The sequence below is a fragment of the Pteropus alecto genome, unplaced genomic scaffold (genome assembly GCF_000325575.1).
Source record: "Pteropus alecto unplaced genomic scaffold, ASM32557v1 scaffold131, whole genome shotgun sequence".
Classification (NCBI taxonomy): domain Eukaryota; kingdom Metazoa; phylum Chordata; class Mammalia; order Chiroptera; family Pteropodidae; genus Pteropus; species Pteropus alecto.
Window position 1 is genome coordinate 24,070,667 of NW_006434709.1, and position 19,635 is coordinate 24,090,301.

Genomic DNA, 19,635 nt, shown 5'->3' on the forward strand with positions numbered 1-19,635 from the left:
CTGCTCGCGCTGGCGCTGCACGCGAGCCTGCCTGCCCGCTGTCGCCTGCTTTGTGCTTACCCCTGAAGATGGGAGCGACCTCTTCCTAATCGGGAGCTATTTAAAAGGAGGGAGTGTGCCGTATTTCCTAGTAGCGTGAAGGAACGGGGGCAAGATCCATCCACACTTCCCCAAACCAGGTAGGATCTTATGATGGGCAAGCAGGAGGGATTTGGTCAGATACCGCCAACTATTTTCTATTTGTTGTTCATAAGGCTACACTTCTCTCCGCTTTGACAAAGGACCGGCTCCTAAATCGTGTGCGTGTGTGTGTGTGTGTGTGTGTGTGTGTGTCCCTACTCATTTTCTGGGGTGTCCGCGCTTACGAGAGAGTGAGATTGCCGGACTCGAGCGTCTGGGCGTGAGTGTGCCTGCCTGCCTGTGCCGGCTGCCGGAGGAAGAAAGGGCTACTGAGCAGAGATGCTGCACCATGCACAGCGCTGGGCTCTGAGGATTCAAGGCGCGAAGAGCTGAGTCCACCCGAATGCAGCGCTGCTGGGGATCCAGGCGTCCCCACCCACTGGGCTCTGCTTCGCGGTCATTCCCTCCTCCTGGTAATCCCTGGGGTCTTCCCCGAGACCACCTTTGCGAGTCCCCTCTTTTCTGGCCGGGCCTGGGGGCTCCTTCACCGTCGACTGCGGAGCAGAGGGAGGTGTGGCTCAGGCCCCGGGCGAAGGCAGGAGAAATGCAGCGGGGGAATGGGCCGAAGGAAGGGTCCCGGTTTCTGGGCACTATGTCAGAGTGTGCCCTGGGGATTCTGCTGCATATTTCCTCCCCAAGAAATTCGAAAGGAACTTTGCAGCTGCATTATCTGCCTCTGGAGCTTTGCTGGCTCTAGAGGAAATGATCTGTGCTGTGAGATGTGAGGATACCCTTCTTGGCTCCACCTTAATGAAGATGAGGGAGGTCTTATGGGTGGACAGTCAGCGAAAGAAACCAAATTCGCCCAGGCGATGCTTTAAAAAATACAGTATGTGTCCATCCTTGATTTTAAAAATCCCCTCCCCCATGGATTCTGGTGACTGATGAATGGCTTGGGCTGACAATTTGTATTTCCCTCTCCAGACAAAGTGGAAGTGGTGGAGTTCAGAGCAGAGTAATCAAATTTAACAAAGAATTTTTGTGAAGAGAGCAATGTGCATGGTGTCCGCAGTCATTGGAAAGAAAGTCGTGCTTTGCACTAGGTATTTTTTTTTAACCCCCTTTAGGATGTCTCCCTTGCTGGCGCGCTCTCTCTCCTGCTAGTCAGCCACTAGTGGTTGTGAACATAACAATACAAACTTTGTCCTGCTGGAGGTGTAAAGACTAAAAAGAGAAAAAAGGATATCAGTAGGAGGTGTAGTGGAAGAAGCTTTTTAAAAAAATGACAGATGTGGTAAAGACAGTACAGGCATCTCGATCATGGAGGAGCTAGCAGAGTAGGTGGAGATTCTAATCAGATCTGGTTAAAGGCATAGCTTGAGTATCTCCAAATGTGAGCAACAGAACATCCACAATCCAGCATCGGTGTAGAGATTTCATAAGCGAAATGGGGAGCGACTAGGAGGGGATTCTTAAAGTATACCTCCCCCCCCCACACCTCCAACACACACACACACACACAGCCCCTCACATGTTTTCTCTTTCCCAGAGCTTCCTCAGCAAGTCAGGAGAAGAGGGAGGAAAATGCATCTAGATGTTTCATTCATTTCAGATAAGAAAACAAAGCCAAAAATGGGATGATTGTCTTTAGGTTCCTCTTTCAAATCCTGTGTTACTTGGATTTAGCTCTATGGGTTTTTCTAAACTTGCTTAATTGGGTGGTTAGGCGGGTAGAAAGGAGGAAGGAACGGAGACTAGCTCCATCTTTGGGGCCTTGTGAATGAGAAGGGAAGACCCACTTACTTCATCAAAAAGCAAGATGTGATTTCTTAAATGGTTTTCATTTTATAAATTCTTCCTGCTTGAAGGATTCCATTTGGATCTAAGGGCTCTTTTTAATTAGGATTTTTCCCAGCTACTATCAAAGGATCCCTGATTTTACCCCCTAAAATGGCTGTTGTCCTTTATTAAATATGGAATGATTAATTCCTAAGGGCGAGGAGAAGAGCTAGACAAAGGTAAACCATTATTCACTGTTGAGCTGTGTAGATGTTGCAAAGGAGTAAGTGTCCATGACAATGAGACTTCGTCTACTGTGTTTTACAAGCTTAACAGGGCTGGAAGAGAAAAAGTAACGAATTAAAAAGAATATGAAAGCTATACTTTATATTTGTCTGCTTGTTTATCTATCTACCTACCTACCTTTCTACCTTTCTATTTACTTTTTACCAGAACTATTTAAAGGTTTCGACTGTATCTTTTTGGATTAAGATTGAGAACCAGATAATCCTTTTGTTGGCTATGAAGGGGAAGAAAATGCATAGCAGTAGCAGTGCTTTAACTCCAAATAAAATTACAAAAGGAAAGTGAAATATAGTCAGTAACACGGGAAGATTTGCAAGAATTATATTAATTGCTCTTTTAAGCTTACTACATTTTGAGGGAAAAAGTATATTCTAAGAAATCTTCAGCATTTTGTTAGCAAGCTATATTTAACATGTTTTTTATCAGACAAAAATAGACTTTTATTTATCTTCCAAAGTAAACGCATGGTTCCTTCCCCCTAAATACTTAATGTGTTTCTTTGACAAAATAAATGATGAGGAAAGCTTTGCGGATCCAATAAAGTTTTGTTCCCCCTTTAAAGCAAGTTAAAGCGTTCATTTAGCTCATGGGTGTGTTTCTCCCAGAGTAAGTGCATTTTAGGACTTTACCATCTGATTTTCACGTTGAAATTCAGTGAGAGGAGCCCTTTCTCCGTGATGCCTTCAGATAGAGGGAGACTAGCATGTAAGTAAGAAGCAAGCAGCCTGTCCCATCAGCATGGAAATAAAAAACATCTAAACAAATAGAAATTAAATCTGGAAAAAGAAATGCACAATAAAACGAGGAAGTTAGAGTACATACCTTTCATGGTTTCTATTTTTGCAGAGTGTGTGTATGTTGCTTTTAACCAAAAATTAAATTGTTGCTTTACATTTACTAAGAACTTAGGAATCAACATGCGATGAGCTCTCTCTTCTTCCAGATCTCTTCATCCTTTTTTTTTTTTTTCCTCTAAGGGATAAATGTCTGTTGCCAAAACATCTTCCCAAATCATCCAAACCTCATAATTAGACCCCTCATCAGAACCTCTACCAAATGGTCTCCCATCTGACCAAATTCTCCTGCTCCCTCTTGTGGCAAATATTCTCCCCGACTTTCCCTAGGTTCTGGAATCTCATCTAGCATCGCTTAGAACTCCCTTAGCTGCCTATCACTTTGGCTCTAATTCTCAGTGGTAACTGTGGCTCACCAAGCCAGTGGGTTGCTGAACTAGCTCTTTTCAGTCTTCTCTCTGAACAAAGAGGTGTCTAATGCTTGGAGACATACTTGAGATTTAGTGGAAATAAATGTGAGATGTTTTCTGACCCATTGAAATGGACCGGATTCTGGGAATGTGAGCTTTCAGACTCTGCCTCTGAGGTTTTGCGCTGGACTAAGGGCTAGTCCGGTGGGGCCTCATTAAGTGCAGAGGGATTATTTCCAGTTTTCTTTCTCTTCCAAAAGGTGTGTGTGTGTGTATGTGTATGTGTGTGTGTGTGTCTGTCTCCATCTCTCTCTCTCTCTCCCAGCCTCCCTCCCTCCTCAGCCTCTTATGCACACACACATCACAAAATATATTTTATATAACACATATTTTTGAAGACAAACTAAACGACGATTAGGTTCTCAGTAGGATTTGTAAATCAAATAGCCCATTTTTCTGAACTGGAGACTCCTAGGGTAAACTACGCTTGCTGGTATGTTTTTATCAAAAGGAGTTCAGAATACAAATTAGGAGGTTGGGTGCCTCTTCCCAGTGTGTTGACTTAGCTTAGAAGATAGTTTCTCACAGCCCATGCTGCCTCTATTGCTTTTGGTAGGCTCTCTTTGCTGACAACTCTGTATTGAACCTTCAGTGTTTTATAGCTACGTTTGTGATTGTCCTTTCATCTACCCAACCAGGAGAGTGTAGTAAGTAACAAGGTAGACAAAGGTTCAAGAGAATCACATTTTTTCTTTACCTGAAACTTTCTTACCAATTTTGGGAGAAGAAAGAGAAAAACCCTGACTGGCTGCTGAAGTGAAGGAAATGTGTTTGTGGTCAAGGGCAAGTTAGCAGTCTATAAGATGTTTTGAGGAGGGAAAAACATCTCTAAGTTCAAAGCATTTATCCATCAGCCAACATAGGATATGAAATTTTTCACTCTTAGAGACATTTCTTTGAATAAGCAACTCCATGCAGTAAGTAGATCCCTAGTAAAATGCAATGATATTGCCTGAGGAAGAGCTACCATTAATTCTCGCATACCATTAACATCTTATTCATTTTCACGAACTTGGGTTGATTTATTAGATCGGCTGGCAGATAGAAAGTCCTGAGGGCCTGGAACACAGGAAGATGCAGAGGAAGTGAAAGAATTTTGAAACTAGGGCCCTTCTGATGGGGAAGTGTGAGGGACCTGAGTGCCTGGGAACAGAACTGCCGAGAGGAGCGGCAGAAATAAACTTCCACACTGAAATTTTACTTCTGGGCAGCAAAGGTAACAAAAAAATTTGATCCTTTCTTGAAATGTTAGCCTTTTCAAGTATTCCGAGTAATGGGCAAAATCTTTTCCCTGCTGTGAAACGATATCCTTAAAATCCTGAATGGCTTGTACTGTATCATTTTGGAATTTCATACCAGTAACCTAGAAAGCTAGTGTGATGTCAGTGCAGACAAATGGTTTCTTGCATGTGTACTAGACATAGAAAAATATGTGTAAATAGTAGAATCCATCTTCGTGTTTTTTTTTTAAAGGCAGAAAAGCAATTACTTTGTAGATGTCATTGCATATGAGTTAGCATAATTAATAATTTCCTGGTTGAATCTGATGTGATATGAAGTCAAACAGACAAGAGGGTGATTCAGCAGTTTATTTCAACCCACCCATGATATTTATTGAGGACTCAGTGTATGCAAGGCACTGTGATGGGCTTCTCAGAGAATGCAGATGATGAAGAGGAGTTATTTGACATTTGTTGAGCACCCATTATGTTCCAGGGACCAGTCTAAGCACTCAGTATATATTTTCTCATTTCATGCTCATTAGTGTCCTGCAAGAAAGCATTCTATCCTAATTTAAAAATGAAGATGATGGCTCAGTTTAATAACTTGTCCAAGAGTTAATAGGTGATGGTACGGGTTTTTAAGGCTGTTCAAAAGCCATGCTTCTTGCGCCACATTCTATGTTCTTGGGGATGTCCTGGTTTAGAATAGCTAAATACTGGGCCAAGTGAGATAGATCGCTGCAACTAATGAGCAAAATACTGTAGAGTTGAAAGGAAGAAGAGAACATTGGAGAAGGCTTCATGGAGGAGGAGGCATTTTAGCTCGTTCTCAGAGAAGAAAAAAAGCCTTCAAAAATAAATAAAGCCTAGCTATTTTTAAATAAAGAGCCCCAGCTAATTTATGACAAGGACAACCCTGGGGCAATGTTAGGGTCATTTCCAGACTTTTCAAATTAGCTGTCTGTCACCATCAGTACCATACCATGGGAACTGTGGATCTGGAACAAATGATAGCATAAGCCATTGTACAAATGTGTTTTACACATGAAACCAAAATTTATGATGAATTTCCAACATAGCCTTGAAGGAGAGAGGCTGTAATAATCTGAGAGGTCAGGCAAAGGACAGACCACCTGGCAGCCTGCTCCTCTCTTCAATTTGATGGTATGTTTTCTGTGCCATTACAGGTGATTTTTCTTTGTTTAGCACCAAATGGCTCTGCTGCTTTTTCCCTTGAGCTTCTTGAGCTTCTCCAGCTCCTCACATCTGCTTCCCCTTACAGCAGAGGACCTGGGGCCCTTGTTGGCTCTGCTCTGCCGATGGATAGCATCCAGACCCGGCAGCAGGTTTAGAGAATGGGACCGCTTACGCTACATGCAAACCTGAATTTCCTCTGTAGACCAGGTTGGAGCCCCAGAGTGAGTAGCATCAGCCAGGGGGCAAAAGGATAGACTTTGGGGAAGTGTTCAGTTGAATATCAGATGTCTCTCAGAAGTCCTAAGTCGCTCTTCCAAAACTATCTACCTTTCAAAGGTTGAGGGATCTGAGCCCTTTAGAAATGAAATTTGTGAGGTGGTGCTAGGCAGAGTTGATGTCTCTTTTTTCTCCCTGACTCATCATTGTCTTTCTTCTGGATGGGCAGTTGTCAGTGGCCTGTTTTAAGAGCTTCTCTTCATCCATTGCTCTTGCTGCTTAGAACCACAGCTGGTTGCTCTGGAAAACACATCGGAGATCTGTTTTGTTTTCTTTTTTAAACAAATAAGCATATTGAGGGCATATGAAATGAAATTATTTTATGAGTGAAATCAAAAATAGTGAATCCATATCTATGACTCTGAAGTCATCTTACCAAAGTCATATCTCTCTTTTTTCTTTGATAATGCGAATTCTAGAAATGGAATTAGAATATCATAGCTTTAGATTGTTAGCAAAATTCCCCAATTTTACGGATCAGGCCAAAAAAGAGGAAGTGACTTGTCCAGGTCCACATGCCTGGTCAGTGAGAGCTGAGATCAGCGGGCCTTTCCGTTGGCCCTCAGGCTCACAACCCACCACATTGCCCACAGGGGCGTGGTAGACTGCGGTTAACTTCATTTGCATGCCTGTGATCTCAGAGGGCAAAGGTCTCATGTAAATTATAAAAAACTGCTTTTAGTATTTTTAAAAATATGATCTCACCCCAGCATATCTAAGAAGGTGGTCTGTGAGTAATCCCATTTCAGAGAAGGATAATTACAAAAGCATCAACCCAAGCAAGGCCTTGCATTCCAGCAACCTTTTGCCTGGCTTCCTGCAGAGTACCCTAAAATTCAGCTCTCCTGTTATGTCTTCAGCAGAGCCTTTCCTAACACCGTAGTAGGTCAGGTCCTCCATTACTTCCTCTTGTTGGACTGTGTTTTTCCTTTATAGCATTTATCATAGTTAATAATTATGTTTCTTTTTATAATAATTAAATTAATATCTGTTATCTGTCTTCGCAGTTAGATAATAAATTCCAGGAGGAAAGAGAATGTGCCTGTTTAGTTCAGGGTCCTAGCCCCAATGCTTTGTACATTTCCAGACACATAATATATATTTGTTGAATGAATGAATGAATGAATGAATATTCTTCCATTAGTCATTGATATTGAAGAAAACAGTCTTTATTTAGGCTTAATAGGCAGACGTTACTGTCTTTACTTGCTAATTAAATGATTAAATTCTTTCATTAGTCATTGATATTGACGAAAACAGTCTTTGTTTAAGCAAAGGCTTAATAGGCAGAAGTTACTGTCTTTACTTGCTAATTAAATGATTAAATTATTAGCATTTCTTTCTCCACTGACTTTTTTTCTCTACTTTTTAAAATTGATTTTCTCCGGTAGGTTTTCAGCTATCACAAACAAACAAACAAACAAACAAGAACATAATGTCCTGGCATAGTTACTAACATTGAAACCATAACACTTAAGCCAATATTTAAGCAGTTCCTCAAATACAAGTGTATGGAGTGGGTTTAAATGGAATATTCACTACATGATTTATTTTGTAGAGAAATTATATTTTTATAAACTGCTCAGGTATTTGTGTAAACATTTCATGTTTTCCCATAAGCCACTCAACTGATTCCTCTAAATTATAAAATTTGGCTAGTTCCTTTCTAAGCTGCTTCTATTTCAAAAGTTAATTTGTTCTATGTACATATACACTTGTTTTTGAGCCATGCCACTGAGCATATTGTCAGGAACTTTAGAAAACTTTAGCATATATTATCAATGAAGGGTCACTATTATGTGAGCATCTATCGCCTCGAGTTTTTTCTTTAACTATTTCTTCCTATTTCCTACTTCTGCTCTTCTCAAGAACACCTTATTCTTTCAAGAACTGTGATTTGAGACTATGCAGGAAAATTTAAAAGACTTACAAACTTCAAGTTGATAGGATCTTAGCTCCTGAGAAACAGCCTACTTTGAAGATGAGGTTTAATGACTCAGGGAAAAAGCTGATGAAATTCACCATCCTTTTCTCATATAACCAGTATTTTCCTTGTTAAAAAAGATTTTTTTAAAAGGCATTTTAGAGGTTCCTATCATATAGCTCGAAGTTGGATTCTGTATTAAACCTCCCCAGTCTCAAGGGGGAGACTAAAAAAGTGAAAAGAGTGACTGCAAAGATTTACTCTGGAGATGAAGTGAATGGGGAGAGTAGATGATACCCCATAAAGAGCCTATAAATTAAAGAACACAGCTTTCCTCAGCTCCCAAGGCTGCCAGTTTGTGGTTTATATTTCTGTGTATTTTCTACCTCGATTCAGGGCTTGTGTATGGAACCTAGATAGAAGGTTTGACTCTATTTCTGCTGGGTCTTTGTCACATGTCAATGAAGTGTCCTAGCAATCCTTACCTGTTTCTACTTAGAAAAGGCAGAATTAACCCTTGACAAAATTATGAAGCAGGTATACGTTACTCCTAGTGCTTAAATCTCCTCTTTTGAGGGCCCTGGTGATCTCCTATTAGGGTCCATTCTTCTCTGCCCTGCGCTCCCCCCTTCCCCTCACCCCTCTAACACACACACATTCACCAAGGGCTTCTTGTTTTCATGTTGCCTGCTCTCTAGTTTGTATTCGCTAAGCCTGCCCTATGCCCTTTATGCTTCTTCTACCCTTCTACCCAGTTCTGCCTTTCATGCCTTTCCTCCCTTTTAGGCCAGTATTTCAAAAAGGGTAGTGTCAAAACTTCCCATTTCAGGGCTTTGTACATGGAGGCCACTCACTAGATGCTTGGTGAATAAATGAATGGTTCCCTCTTTAGAACTAGGAATATAGAGAGGGTTGTACTTTACTCAAATAAACAAATTTCTTAAGTTGCAATGTCACCAGCCTAGTGTGGAAAATATTTTTAGGTAGGAAACCTTTGTTGGGGACCCAGATATAAATGCATGTATATGACCTCATTTTTATGTGCGTAGAAGGTCAAACATCAGAGAAAGACTGCTCTTTCTTTTTAGGGTGAATGCTGAACAAATTATTATCTGAAATGGCTGATTTCTGAGGCCCATGAAAAATTCACAGGGTACAGAAGAGATGCTTCAAGGCCCTACCTCCAGGAGCTCACTATACTTGACCTCTCTCAGTTGCAAGACTGTTGGCTGAGCAGTATGAAGTTTCTAGAAACCTGCTTGTATTACCCCAAGATCCCAGGTGCATTAACCTGGGAACTGGGTGGTTCATTCTGAGGGCATCAGGGTGCCCTTATGGTCTCACTATCTGAGTGCCTAGAAAGTCTCTTCTCTTCTTGATTTTCTAGGAATGGAACAGTTCTGCCAGAAAGGGAACTCACTCCTTGACTACTGTAATGCCCCACTAGAGTGTGAGTTTCTTTGGAGATATTAACTTACTCATCTTTGTAACAGTATCTGGCATATATGAGTGATTAAGTTGTTTGACAGAAAAACCGTGAATGAATGTGTTGTTTTCCCATTCCTTTGGATTACTTACCAGTTTAAAAATTTAAAATAAATAAATAAATAAATGTCTTGAACCGCCCCCCCAGACAGTGAATTTATGAGCTGCATTGAGATTCTTTAAAAAATATTCATTTATTGTTATTAGAGCAAAGTATTAATTTGTTATGCTAAATTTTGGTATTGTCCCCAACTCCACCCATTTTGCCCTCTTTTATTTTAGTTTTGCTTGCTCACTGCTAGGATTTCTTTATTTTCTTTTCTACTGACCAAATGGAGAAACCTTGAGATTATTACGTGACTTTGGAGTGATTTCAGACCTCAGATTTTAGCTGATGATCCTCCAGATGGATCATGTTTCCCTTGGTTCGTGATGAATAGGAAGGGATGCTTATAACACCCTCACTTGGGGTGTGGGGAGGCAGGATACAGGAGAGGTAAACATGAAAGGCTCTGATGAGATACTGAAAACTACACACACTTATTCAGATGGGAGGAGGGGCAGCAGAGGAAGGTTCTGCACTAAATACCTAATAAAGGAGCATTTTACTACCATAGTATTATTATTAACAGTATTGTTAACCTATGTAGTGAAAACAAACAAACAAATATGGCTGCCATTTTGGAAAGCATGGTATAACCCAAAGTGCCTGTCACTTATGCTTTTATGACTTCAGCCAGTTTCCTTTTAAGAACCATTTATTTTTCTCATTTGTAAAATGGGCATGGTAATAACTCCTTGCAATATTGTCAGAAAGATCAGGAATAATGAATGCAAAGCAGTCAATATAGTGCCTGGGACAAAGCAAGCACTCAGTCAGTTGTTTTAGTCATTATTGTCATAAGTGCCTCTGACTGGGGCCTTTATCCTGCCCTTGGTGCTGGATAATGAATCAGAGGACAATCCTGGCTGACTTTACTTAGAGCCCAAGATTAGCAAAGCGTCTTCTCTCTGAATTCTTCATTTATTTACTATTGGAAGACTCTTGTTATTCTCCGGCTTGCTTCCTCTTGCCAATATTTCCATGTCAGTATGCAGAGTGAATATATTTAAATTTGAATTCTTGATGCACTTTCCCTTTTATGGGTCCTCTAATGGAGATGATTTTGGGTTTGTATTTGACTAGATCTCTTTTTATTGTACTGAAAGGAAAAGATATGCTTTGCTGAGAATGTCCAAAATATCAGGACCCTCTCAACAAAGCACATGATCTTGGCATTCCAGGAGAAATTAGCAAGTCAAGGCTCATGTGGAAGGACCCACACCCAGATGCTGGGGGAAATGTCAGGGCTTCAGCCCCTCTTGTTATGCTAGAGATCAGTTTTTCCAGTCTGAAATTCTCTGACGATGAGCTTCAATCACGTTTCCTCTTCTCCACCTAACACTGACATTGGTTTTTCAGTGTGATACTGGCCCCTGCATATTTTAGGGGCATCCACTTCACATAGAGAACATTTTAAAATACAGATGTTCAGGCCTAGCTCCCAGATTCTGATTCACTATCAGAGATTTGGTGAATCGGCACATGCACATGACCCTATCTGAATGATTTTTTTCATTCATCAAGCAGGTTCTGTGCATCTTCTACGTGCCAGGCTCTCTGCTATGGGAACTGGAGATATATCAGTGAACAAAAGAGACACAAATCCCTGTCTGTACAGAGTTTACATCTATTAGAGAGGGAAAGACAGTAAACGGAACCATTAAGTAAATTGTACAGCACATAAAAAGTAGAAAGTTCTGTGTAGAAAAACAAAGTAGGGGACAGGGCCAAGGGGTACATCTCATGACTTTTCAATAACTTCTTCATTTTCCTAAATTCTAAATCCATCTTTCCTTTTCTGGCCATGTTGTCTGACCCTTACTCTGGTTGTTTCCTTTGATGAATGAGGTGGGCGTTTTCTAATGTGGGACAGGATCCTGGCTCTAGTCCTCCAAGTTCAAGCAGAAAAGGCTTGAGCTCCTTATAGACTTGTCACTGCCTGTCCCCTGGAGGTCTTGTTTCAATTTATCAAGCAGCAAAGAGAAAAAGCTCTCCTTGGGGGTGGGAGGGAGGTAATAGCAGAGAGTTACTGTGGAAACTGAACTCCTTCCTGCAGCGTATCACGGCCTAAAGGCCTGAGGTTGGGGGCCAGAACAGTAATTGGCAGCCTAGGTGGATGGTCAGATAAGGAAAGTCATGCTCTGGCATCATCTCATTGTCTAGAAGCATTTAGAAGTGCTTGCCATAGTAGAATTTGTGGTTACTTTAATGTTGCCTTAGAAACAGATTAATTTCTTAGCTTTGAGGCTTTCAGTCAGCAAGAATTACATAGAGGGGAATTCCAGGTCCTGATAAAAGAGAGGCAGGGAGCTCCTTGGACTAACCCCAGCTGCCAATCAACAGAATGAGTTTAGGCAGCCTCAGTGCACTGGACTGGTGGGAGTGCCAGAGGTATTCCTTCTCTCTGAGTCAGTTTCTCCTTAGTAGTCAAAACCGGCTATAGCTTCTCACAAGGAGCCCAAGGCTCTGCAGCCTCACTGCTCAGGCCTCTGCTGGGGGATTCTCTTCCTCACTCTTTACACAGGCAGTTTGATAAAGATCTGTCTGCAGGTATATGTTTCCATTTCTACGACCTCTCCCTTCAACATAGGCTGCTTGGCTTACTCAGTGGGATATCGTTTCAACATCCTTTGTCAGTGCCATTCAGGTCTGTAATCTGTAGGTGCTGGAGTTGTTTGACTTGTTTTAAAATAAATAGTGAGCAGAAGATAATTCAGGTATTCTTGATACTATGCTGAAGACTCTTTTGGATGATGTAATAGCTATTCCTAAGCAAGAACTGGCCACAGATGTAAGAGTTGATCTGAAACCACCATGAAAATCAGCCTATTCTTTGTTACAGAGTTTAGTAGATCAGGGAAGAATATAAGAAAGCCAGCCAGCAGACAAACATATCAACAGCCTCTATTTCCTGCATAATTTTCTTGGAAATATGTATTTGAGGAGATAGTGGGGAAAGTCATGTCGATCTGCTTGAATCTGATGACAAAGGAAAGACCCTGAAAGATTGGAGACAAAAGAATGAAGAAGGAGCTCTCATTTAGATAACACCTATCCCATATTCTCATCAGCATTTAGATTTAGTATTAATTTAATAAAGCCGAAATCCAGATAGTTCTTTCCAGTTGCTTTGTTGCCAATAAGGTATATCAGAACTGATTTTTACAAGTTATAATACTACCACCTTTTGAATATAATTGTGATGTTTTTGAGTTAACTTCAGAAGCCCTCTTCTTTTTTCTCTGATGATGATGATGGACTTTTTACCTCTTCACCCACTGTTGGATACCTGATACCCTTTTAAGTAAGAACATGTTGTGAGATGTGAGTTGGGGCAGGGCTTTTTCTTGGCTGACCTAAGAGATTACTCTGAGGGTGTGTGTAGGAAGAGGTTGTCAGGTAATTGCTAAAAGGCTGGAGAGTGAAAGGCATCTGTCTCTAGGAACATGCCAGCCCACATGTTACATCACAACTATTGATGTTTGTCTGTTTGAGTCTCTAATCCATAAAATAAAAGCTAAGCTGTTGGAAACTTTCTATGGGACTTTTACCACCTAGGCCCTCCTAACCTTGTATGGAATCCAAGAGGTTTTCCAATGGGCTAGTCCAAGCTCAAGTTCAATAGTTCTCTAAGATTACTTTACGCTCTATTATATCAGTTGATTTTCTGGTCTTTTTGTTTCCACCCTTGCCCCTATAGTCTATTCTCCACTGAACCAGCAGAAAGATCTTTTTTAAAAGGAAAATTAGCTCATATCGTACCTCTGATCAGAACCTCCCTCTGATTCCCATCTCCCTCACAGCCAGAATCAGTGCCTTACATGGCCTCAGTGCCCCACACGATCCATCCCCGCTGAGCCCTGCTCCCCTTGCTCGTTGCCCTTTTGTCACACTGGTTTCTCTGTGGTTCCCAGACAATGCCAAACACAAGTCCCATCAGGGTCTTTGCATTTACTTGGAATTCTCTCCCTGCACATACCCATCCACAAGGTTTAGTCTCTTGCTTCCTTCCGGATTTTGTTCAGATATCCCCTTATCAGAGACGCCTTCCTTAACCATCCATTATAAATTCTGTACGCTGTGTGTGTGCACACTGACACACACATATATATACACTCATACGCACATAGACTCCCTGTCCTACTTATATTTCTCCTCCTTCCACTACAGCACTTTTTCCCATCTGACATTTATATTTATTTGTTTCCTTCCCATTAGAATATAAAGTCTGTGAGGACGGAAACTTTTTTTTTATTATTTTTATTGATTGATGAATTCTCAGACCTAGAAGAAAGCTTAGCAGGTCATTAAGAAATACATATTAGGCGGCACTCAAATATTTGTGGAATAAATGCGTGCATAAGGGAGTTAGAACTAGACCTTCCACTGCTCTTACAGGCCGGTTCAATGTCACCTTGTTTTAAGCAGAGATGCTACAACCTGCTCAAGCCCTGCAACAACTGAACAAGCAGAACACTGACCATGAACTTTTGCATATTCTGAAAATATGCTTCTATTTTTTGTCCTTTTATTTAGAATGGAATTCTAGCACCACGACCCTCTGCTGTGACTTCTTTACGGGAAAAACGTCAACGTTTATCTTCTAATAGTGATGAGCTATAAAGGGCTTTAGGCAATTGTGGGCTGTCTGAGGGTCTGCCAGAATGTGCTGGGTCCGGAGGGGCTCTTCTGAGTCCTGGCGCAGTTTCCAGTATAAGCCATCAGCAGCAAGCATGGGCCAGAGAAAGTAGGTGAATGCAGAGGGGCAGGGGTGGGGTGGGGGGGGGTGGGGGAGACGCTCAGATAGCCTGAGGCTGTGAAAGACTCTAATCCAGCTCTACTTTTAACTTTTTATTGGGCCATAAGACTATGTTCTGACTCAGGACTTCTTCCTATCACCACGTTGTCTGATGTCAGACCAGAGTGACCCTGACGGGGAGCAGATCCTCCTCAGCTTTGGCACCCCAGCAAGCCCTGGAGGCAGAGTTGATGTAAGATCCGAGCGGAGTTTCGCCTAAGCTGGTGTGCAAACTTGAGGCCGCAGTGGCTTAGTCCAGCATTTTGCTTTCCAAGCTTTGTGCTGCTCAGTGACTCTGTTGCCACAACCCTAATTACCTACAGCCCTTCATCATGTTACTTTGTGGTCACTGTCATTCTGCCACATGAGCTAATTTAGGTGGAATTATTGCTCCTGCATTTTTTGGTCACTTGAACCCTCTGTAGAACTATGATGTGTTTTAGAATGACCGTGGAAAGTATGACATCAACATGAGAAGGAACATTTTATGGCTGGTAACACTGATTTCACAGCCTGCCAGGCAAAAGGCTTACACACAGCCAGACTTGGGCCTGGTTATCTCCCTTTCCTGTTATGGACAGCCTGCAGATTCTCAAGCGAGATCTGTGCACAGATGTGAAGAACTGTGCTTGAAGAACCAGATGCCCAGATGCTAATGAAGCAGGAGACCTGGGCTTGCTGAAAATTAGGAGGAAATGTGCTCTCATCAAACATGCTTTTAAAAGTGGTACTAAATGTGTGGAAATATTGCATTACAGCAGGCTTTTTTCCCCTCAAGTACAAATACCGTTGAGCTTCGATTGCAGGCAAGTATGAAGATTTCCCTGTATTTCCAATTCGGTTTGGAGCAAATGACATGATTTCATGAAATGCCATGTAGGATGTGCTGCAGAATTTAGGATCGTTAACAGGGTCCTGTATTGGTAGGATTTTTAAAGTCTGAACTTCAGAGCATCAATCTTAATAAGGTGATTTTGACAATGAAACAGTTTCTGGAAGGTAATCATACTAAAATTTAAAAGAAAATCTGCTTCAGCAACAAAGAGAAATTATTTAATGCTTCAAAAGTTGTTGTTTTTTTTTTTCATATTGGCTGTTAGCAGGCATAAATGTGCATGTGACTAGGCAGGCTATAATTGAACTGTTCATTTCCAATAAGTCAGTTGGGCACATTGCCTAGTGAACGGGGACTCCATATAGAAAATTCACAGGTGGAGAGATCGAGTTGGAAACTTTACAAAGGATTACTTAATCACAGATGGATTCTTAGAATAATGATCCACCCATTGACTTTGTGATAGTCAAATTTAAGCAAATCATCGGTAAAATTAGCAAAAATACGTAATTAGTTATGCTTTGGATCTGGCTCTAATGATATGATTTTTTTCTTTCACCCAACCCCCATCTTATTTTTACCAGTAGGTTGGGACAGTTGGAAATCTGCCATTGTACAACATGCTGCAAGTAAATCTCTCACCCACCTTTTCGCTCGGATTTCATCTGTTAGCCATCGTGGCTCTCTTATTTTCCCATGTGGACCATATAAGCGCTGAGACAGAAATGGAAGGGGAAGGCAATGCAACTGGAGAGTGTACCGGCTCATATTACTGCAAGAGAGGGGTGATTTTACCCATTTGGGAGCCCCAGGACCCTTCCTTTGGGGACAAAATTGCTAGAGCTACTGTGTATTTTGTGGCCATGGTCTACATGTTTCTTGGAGTCTCCATCATTGCTGACCGGTTCATGTCCTCTATAGAAGTCATCACATCCCAAGAAAAAGAAATAACCATAAAGAAACCCAATGGAGAGACCACGAAGACAACTGTGAGGATCTGGAATGAGACGGTTTCCAACTTGACCTTGATGGCCCTGGGATCCTCTGCTCCAGAGATCCTCCTTTCAGTTATTGAAGTGTGTGGCCATAACTTCACTGCTGGAGACCTTGGTCCAAGCACCATCGTGGGAAGTGCCGCATTCAATATGTTCATCATCATTGCGCTTTGTGTTTACGTGGTCCCAGATGGAGAGACAAGGAAGATAAAGCATTTGCGTGTGTTCTTTGTGACGGCAGCCTGGAGCATCTTTGCCTATACCTGGCTTTACATTATTTTGTCTGTCATCTCTCCTGGGGTCGTGGAGGTCTGGGAAGGATTGCTTACTTTCTTCTTCTTTCCCATCTGTGTTGTGTTTGCTTGGGTAGCAGACCGGAGGCTTCTGTTTTACAAATATGTCTACAAGAGGTATCGGGCGGGCAAGCAGAGGGGGATGATTATCGAACATGAAGGAGACAGACCATCTTCCAAGACTGAAATTGAAATGGATGGGAAAGTTGTTAATTCTCATGTTGACAATTTCTTAGATGGAGCTCTGGTTCTGGAGGTCGATGAGAGGGACCAGGATGATGAAGAAGCTAGGCGTGAAATGGCTAGGATTCTGAAGGAACTCAAGCAGAAGCATCCGGAGAAAGAAATAGAGCAATTAATAGAATTAGCTAACTACCAGGTCCTAAGTCAGCAGCAAAAAAGTCGAGCATTTTACCGCATTCAAGCTACTCGCCTGATGACTGGAGCTGGCAACATTTTAAAGAGGCATGCAGCTGACCAAGCAAGGAAGGCTGTCAGCATGCATGAGGTGAACACTGAAATGGCTGAAAATGACCCTGTTAGTAAGATCTTCTTTGAACAAGGGACATACCAGTGTCTGGAGAACTGTGGTACTGTAGCCCTAACTATTATCCGCAGAGGTGGTGATTTGACCAACACTGTGTTTGTTGACTTCCGAACCGAGGATGGCACAGCCAATGCTGGGTCTGATTATGAATTTACTGAAGGAACTGTAGTATTTAAGCCTGGTGAGACCCAGAAGGAAATCAGAGTTGGCATCATTGATGATGATATCTTTGAGGAGGATGAAAATTTCCTTGTGCATCTCAGTAATGTCAAAGTATCTTCTGAAGCTTCAGAAGATGGCATACTGGAAGCCAATCACGTTTCTTCACTCGCTTGCCTCGGATCTCCCTCCACTGCCACCGTGACTATTTTTGATGATGACCACGCAGGCATCTTTACTTTCGAGGAACCTGTGACTCATGTGAGTGAGAGCATTGGCATCATGGAGGTGAAAGTATTGAGAACATCTGGAGCTCGAGGAAATGTTATCGTTCCCTATAAAACCATTGAAGGGACTGCCAGAGGTGGAGGAGAGGACTTTGAGGACACTTGTGGAGAGCTCGAGTTCCAGAATGATGAAATTGTGTAAGTTCTTTTTTTATATACTTATGTGGTTGGGTGTGTTTGTGGATGTGAGAGTGTGTGCATTTTTAAAAAACTAAATAGCATATAAGGAATGGAATAGTTACTATACAAGACCACTGTCCCATCTCAGTCCTCACTCCTGTACCATCGATATGCTCTATACTCAGAGATCTTAATTTGATTTTATTTTTACTTTTGTACTTTTGCATGTTTTAAGTACATTATAGATTAGAATAGAATGAGTCTAATGACAAAATTTATCAAACCACTTATGATGGTTGAAAAAGTTGTATTCTATTTTTTAATCAATAATATACACACAGAAAGAGAATATTTAAAACACTACATCTAGTCCCTAACTTCATTGCTGAGTACAAATTGGGAAAGCCCAAAAAGGAAACACCTCTGAAAAGAATGTCCTGGCTACCAGGGCTCACCGAAGCCATCTCTGCTGCTTTTATCTGACACTGTGTTTTTGTGACAATAGAAGATGATGTTTCTACTTAAATTCTAATGCTTAATTGTGACTTAATGACCAATCCTGCCTGTTCAATTTTATGTCAATGTCTTATTTAGTTCCAGTCTGATTTTACTTTACACAATTAAACAAACCCTTTTACCCTACCAATATAGTGATGGGGAGAGAAATAAGATTCTGTCCAAGCATCCAAGCTGACAGAGCACACAGGTCAGAGAAAAGAAGTGGGGAACAATTTACTCTTCTTATTGCCACTTTACAGTGACACTTGACAGTGTTGTAACACGGAGTGCCTGGTTGTGCACTGATTTTTCCATTAACAGCTGCTATTTAGAGAGCTAGTTCTCTTTCCTTGCCTGGGAAGGGACATGGCACTCACCAAAAGCAAGCCTGAAAATATGACTCAGTAAGCAATGAATGTCCAGACAGGAAAGCAGGAGGAAAAAAAAACTTTCCAGTATCTGCAATGCAACAAAAGACAATAAAATGAATCATTATGTTAGTCGAATCATTGGCAACTTAGGAATATCAGGAAGAAAAATATGAAAATAGTTTAGTCTATAAATGGATAACTCTTGCATAAATGCCTTGTGACAAGTCAAATGGCAGGTACATTCTCTCCAAGATGAAATTTCTCCTACCAAAAGTGTAGAGAAAACAAACACGGAGATGGGGTGGTAGGGTGGGCAGAGGGAACAGATTTTCCTGAGAGACCCATTCAATGTCTTTATATCTCTATAATATATATAAACAATTAGTGAGTGTGATATCACAATGAAATCAAGCAAAGCAGAGATTATAGTATCTATCTTCGGATGTATGGGGGGATAGCTTTTGATGAATATTTTATGTTGGTTCTTATGTTGTTAATGTTTCATTTATTGAGATGTGTTTTGTTGGGACACATAGTTGACTAAAAGATAGTAATATAGTAGCACATAAATATCCTGCATACTCCAGGAAAGATTTTCTCAAAGGCCTTGTATCAAATGTGATTCTGCCCATGTTAATATATAAACTCTGTTCCTTTACTAGGAATTGTTTCTCATTATGTTTTCTAATCATTTCAGTTATTGAACCCTCTTGTATTAGTTGGCACTTATAATCCATGTAAAAGTGTGCTGCATGTGATTAAAGGAGTATTACATGTTAGTAAATGAACTCACAAGGGTAGCCCCTAAGTATAACCAAATTAGTGTTCTGTTTTGTTTATTCATTTTACTTAGGATATTTTCTCATGAAAATTTCGTCTTGCTTTCTCTTAATTATGGCTCTGTATTTGTTTATTTGAGGAGCTTTCCCTATCTATTATGCTGTCCAGGACTTTTACCAAACCATGAATAAATAACCTTCTTTGGGGCATAGTGTAAAAGAAGAAGGAGGGAGGGAGGGGAGACTGAGTAATTTGATGGAATGATTTATTCTGCC

The 19,635-nt window shown here is 41.1% G+C and overlaps 1 protein-coding gene across 17 annotated transcripts in view; it reads left to right on the plus strand.

Annotated features, from left to right (window-relative positions):
* SLC8A1 (solute carrier family 8 member A1) overlaps positions 1 to 19,635 on the plus strand; it is a 310,488-nt gene that overhangs the window by 1,464 nt on the left and 289,389 nt on the right. For 7 of the 17 annotated variants that reach the window (XM_025045189.1, XM_025045202.1, XM_025045199.1 and 4 more), the window contains exons 1-2: positions 7 to 179; positions 15,895 to 17,729. In XM_025045189.1, coding sequence (XP_024900957.1) covers positions 15,931 to 17,729 — 1,799 coding nt within the window. In that variant the 5' untranslated portion in view covers positions 7 to 179; positions 15,895 to 15,930. The other 10 variants (XM_025045193.1, XM_025045195.1, XM_025045196.1 and 7 more) reach the window with 4 other exon arrangements.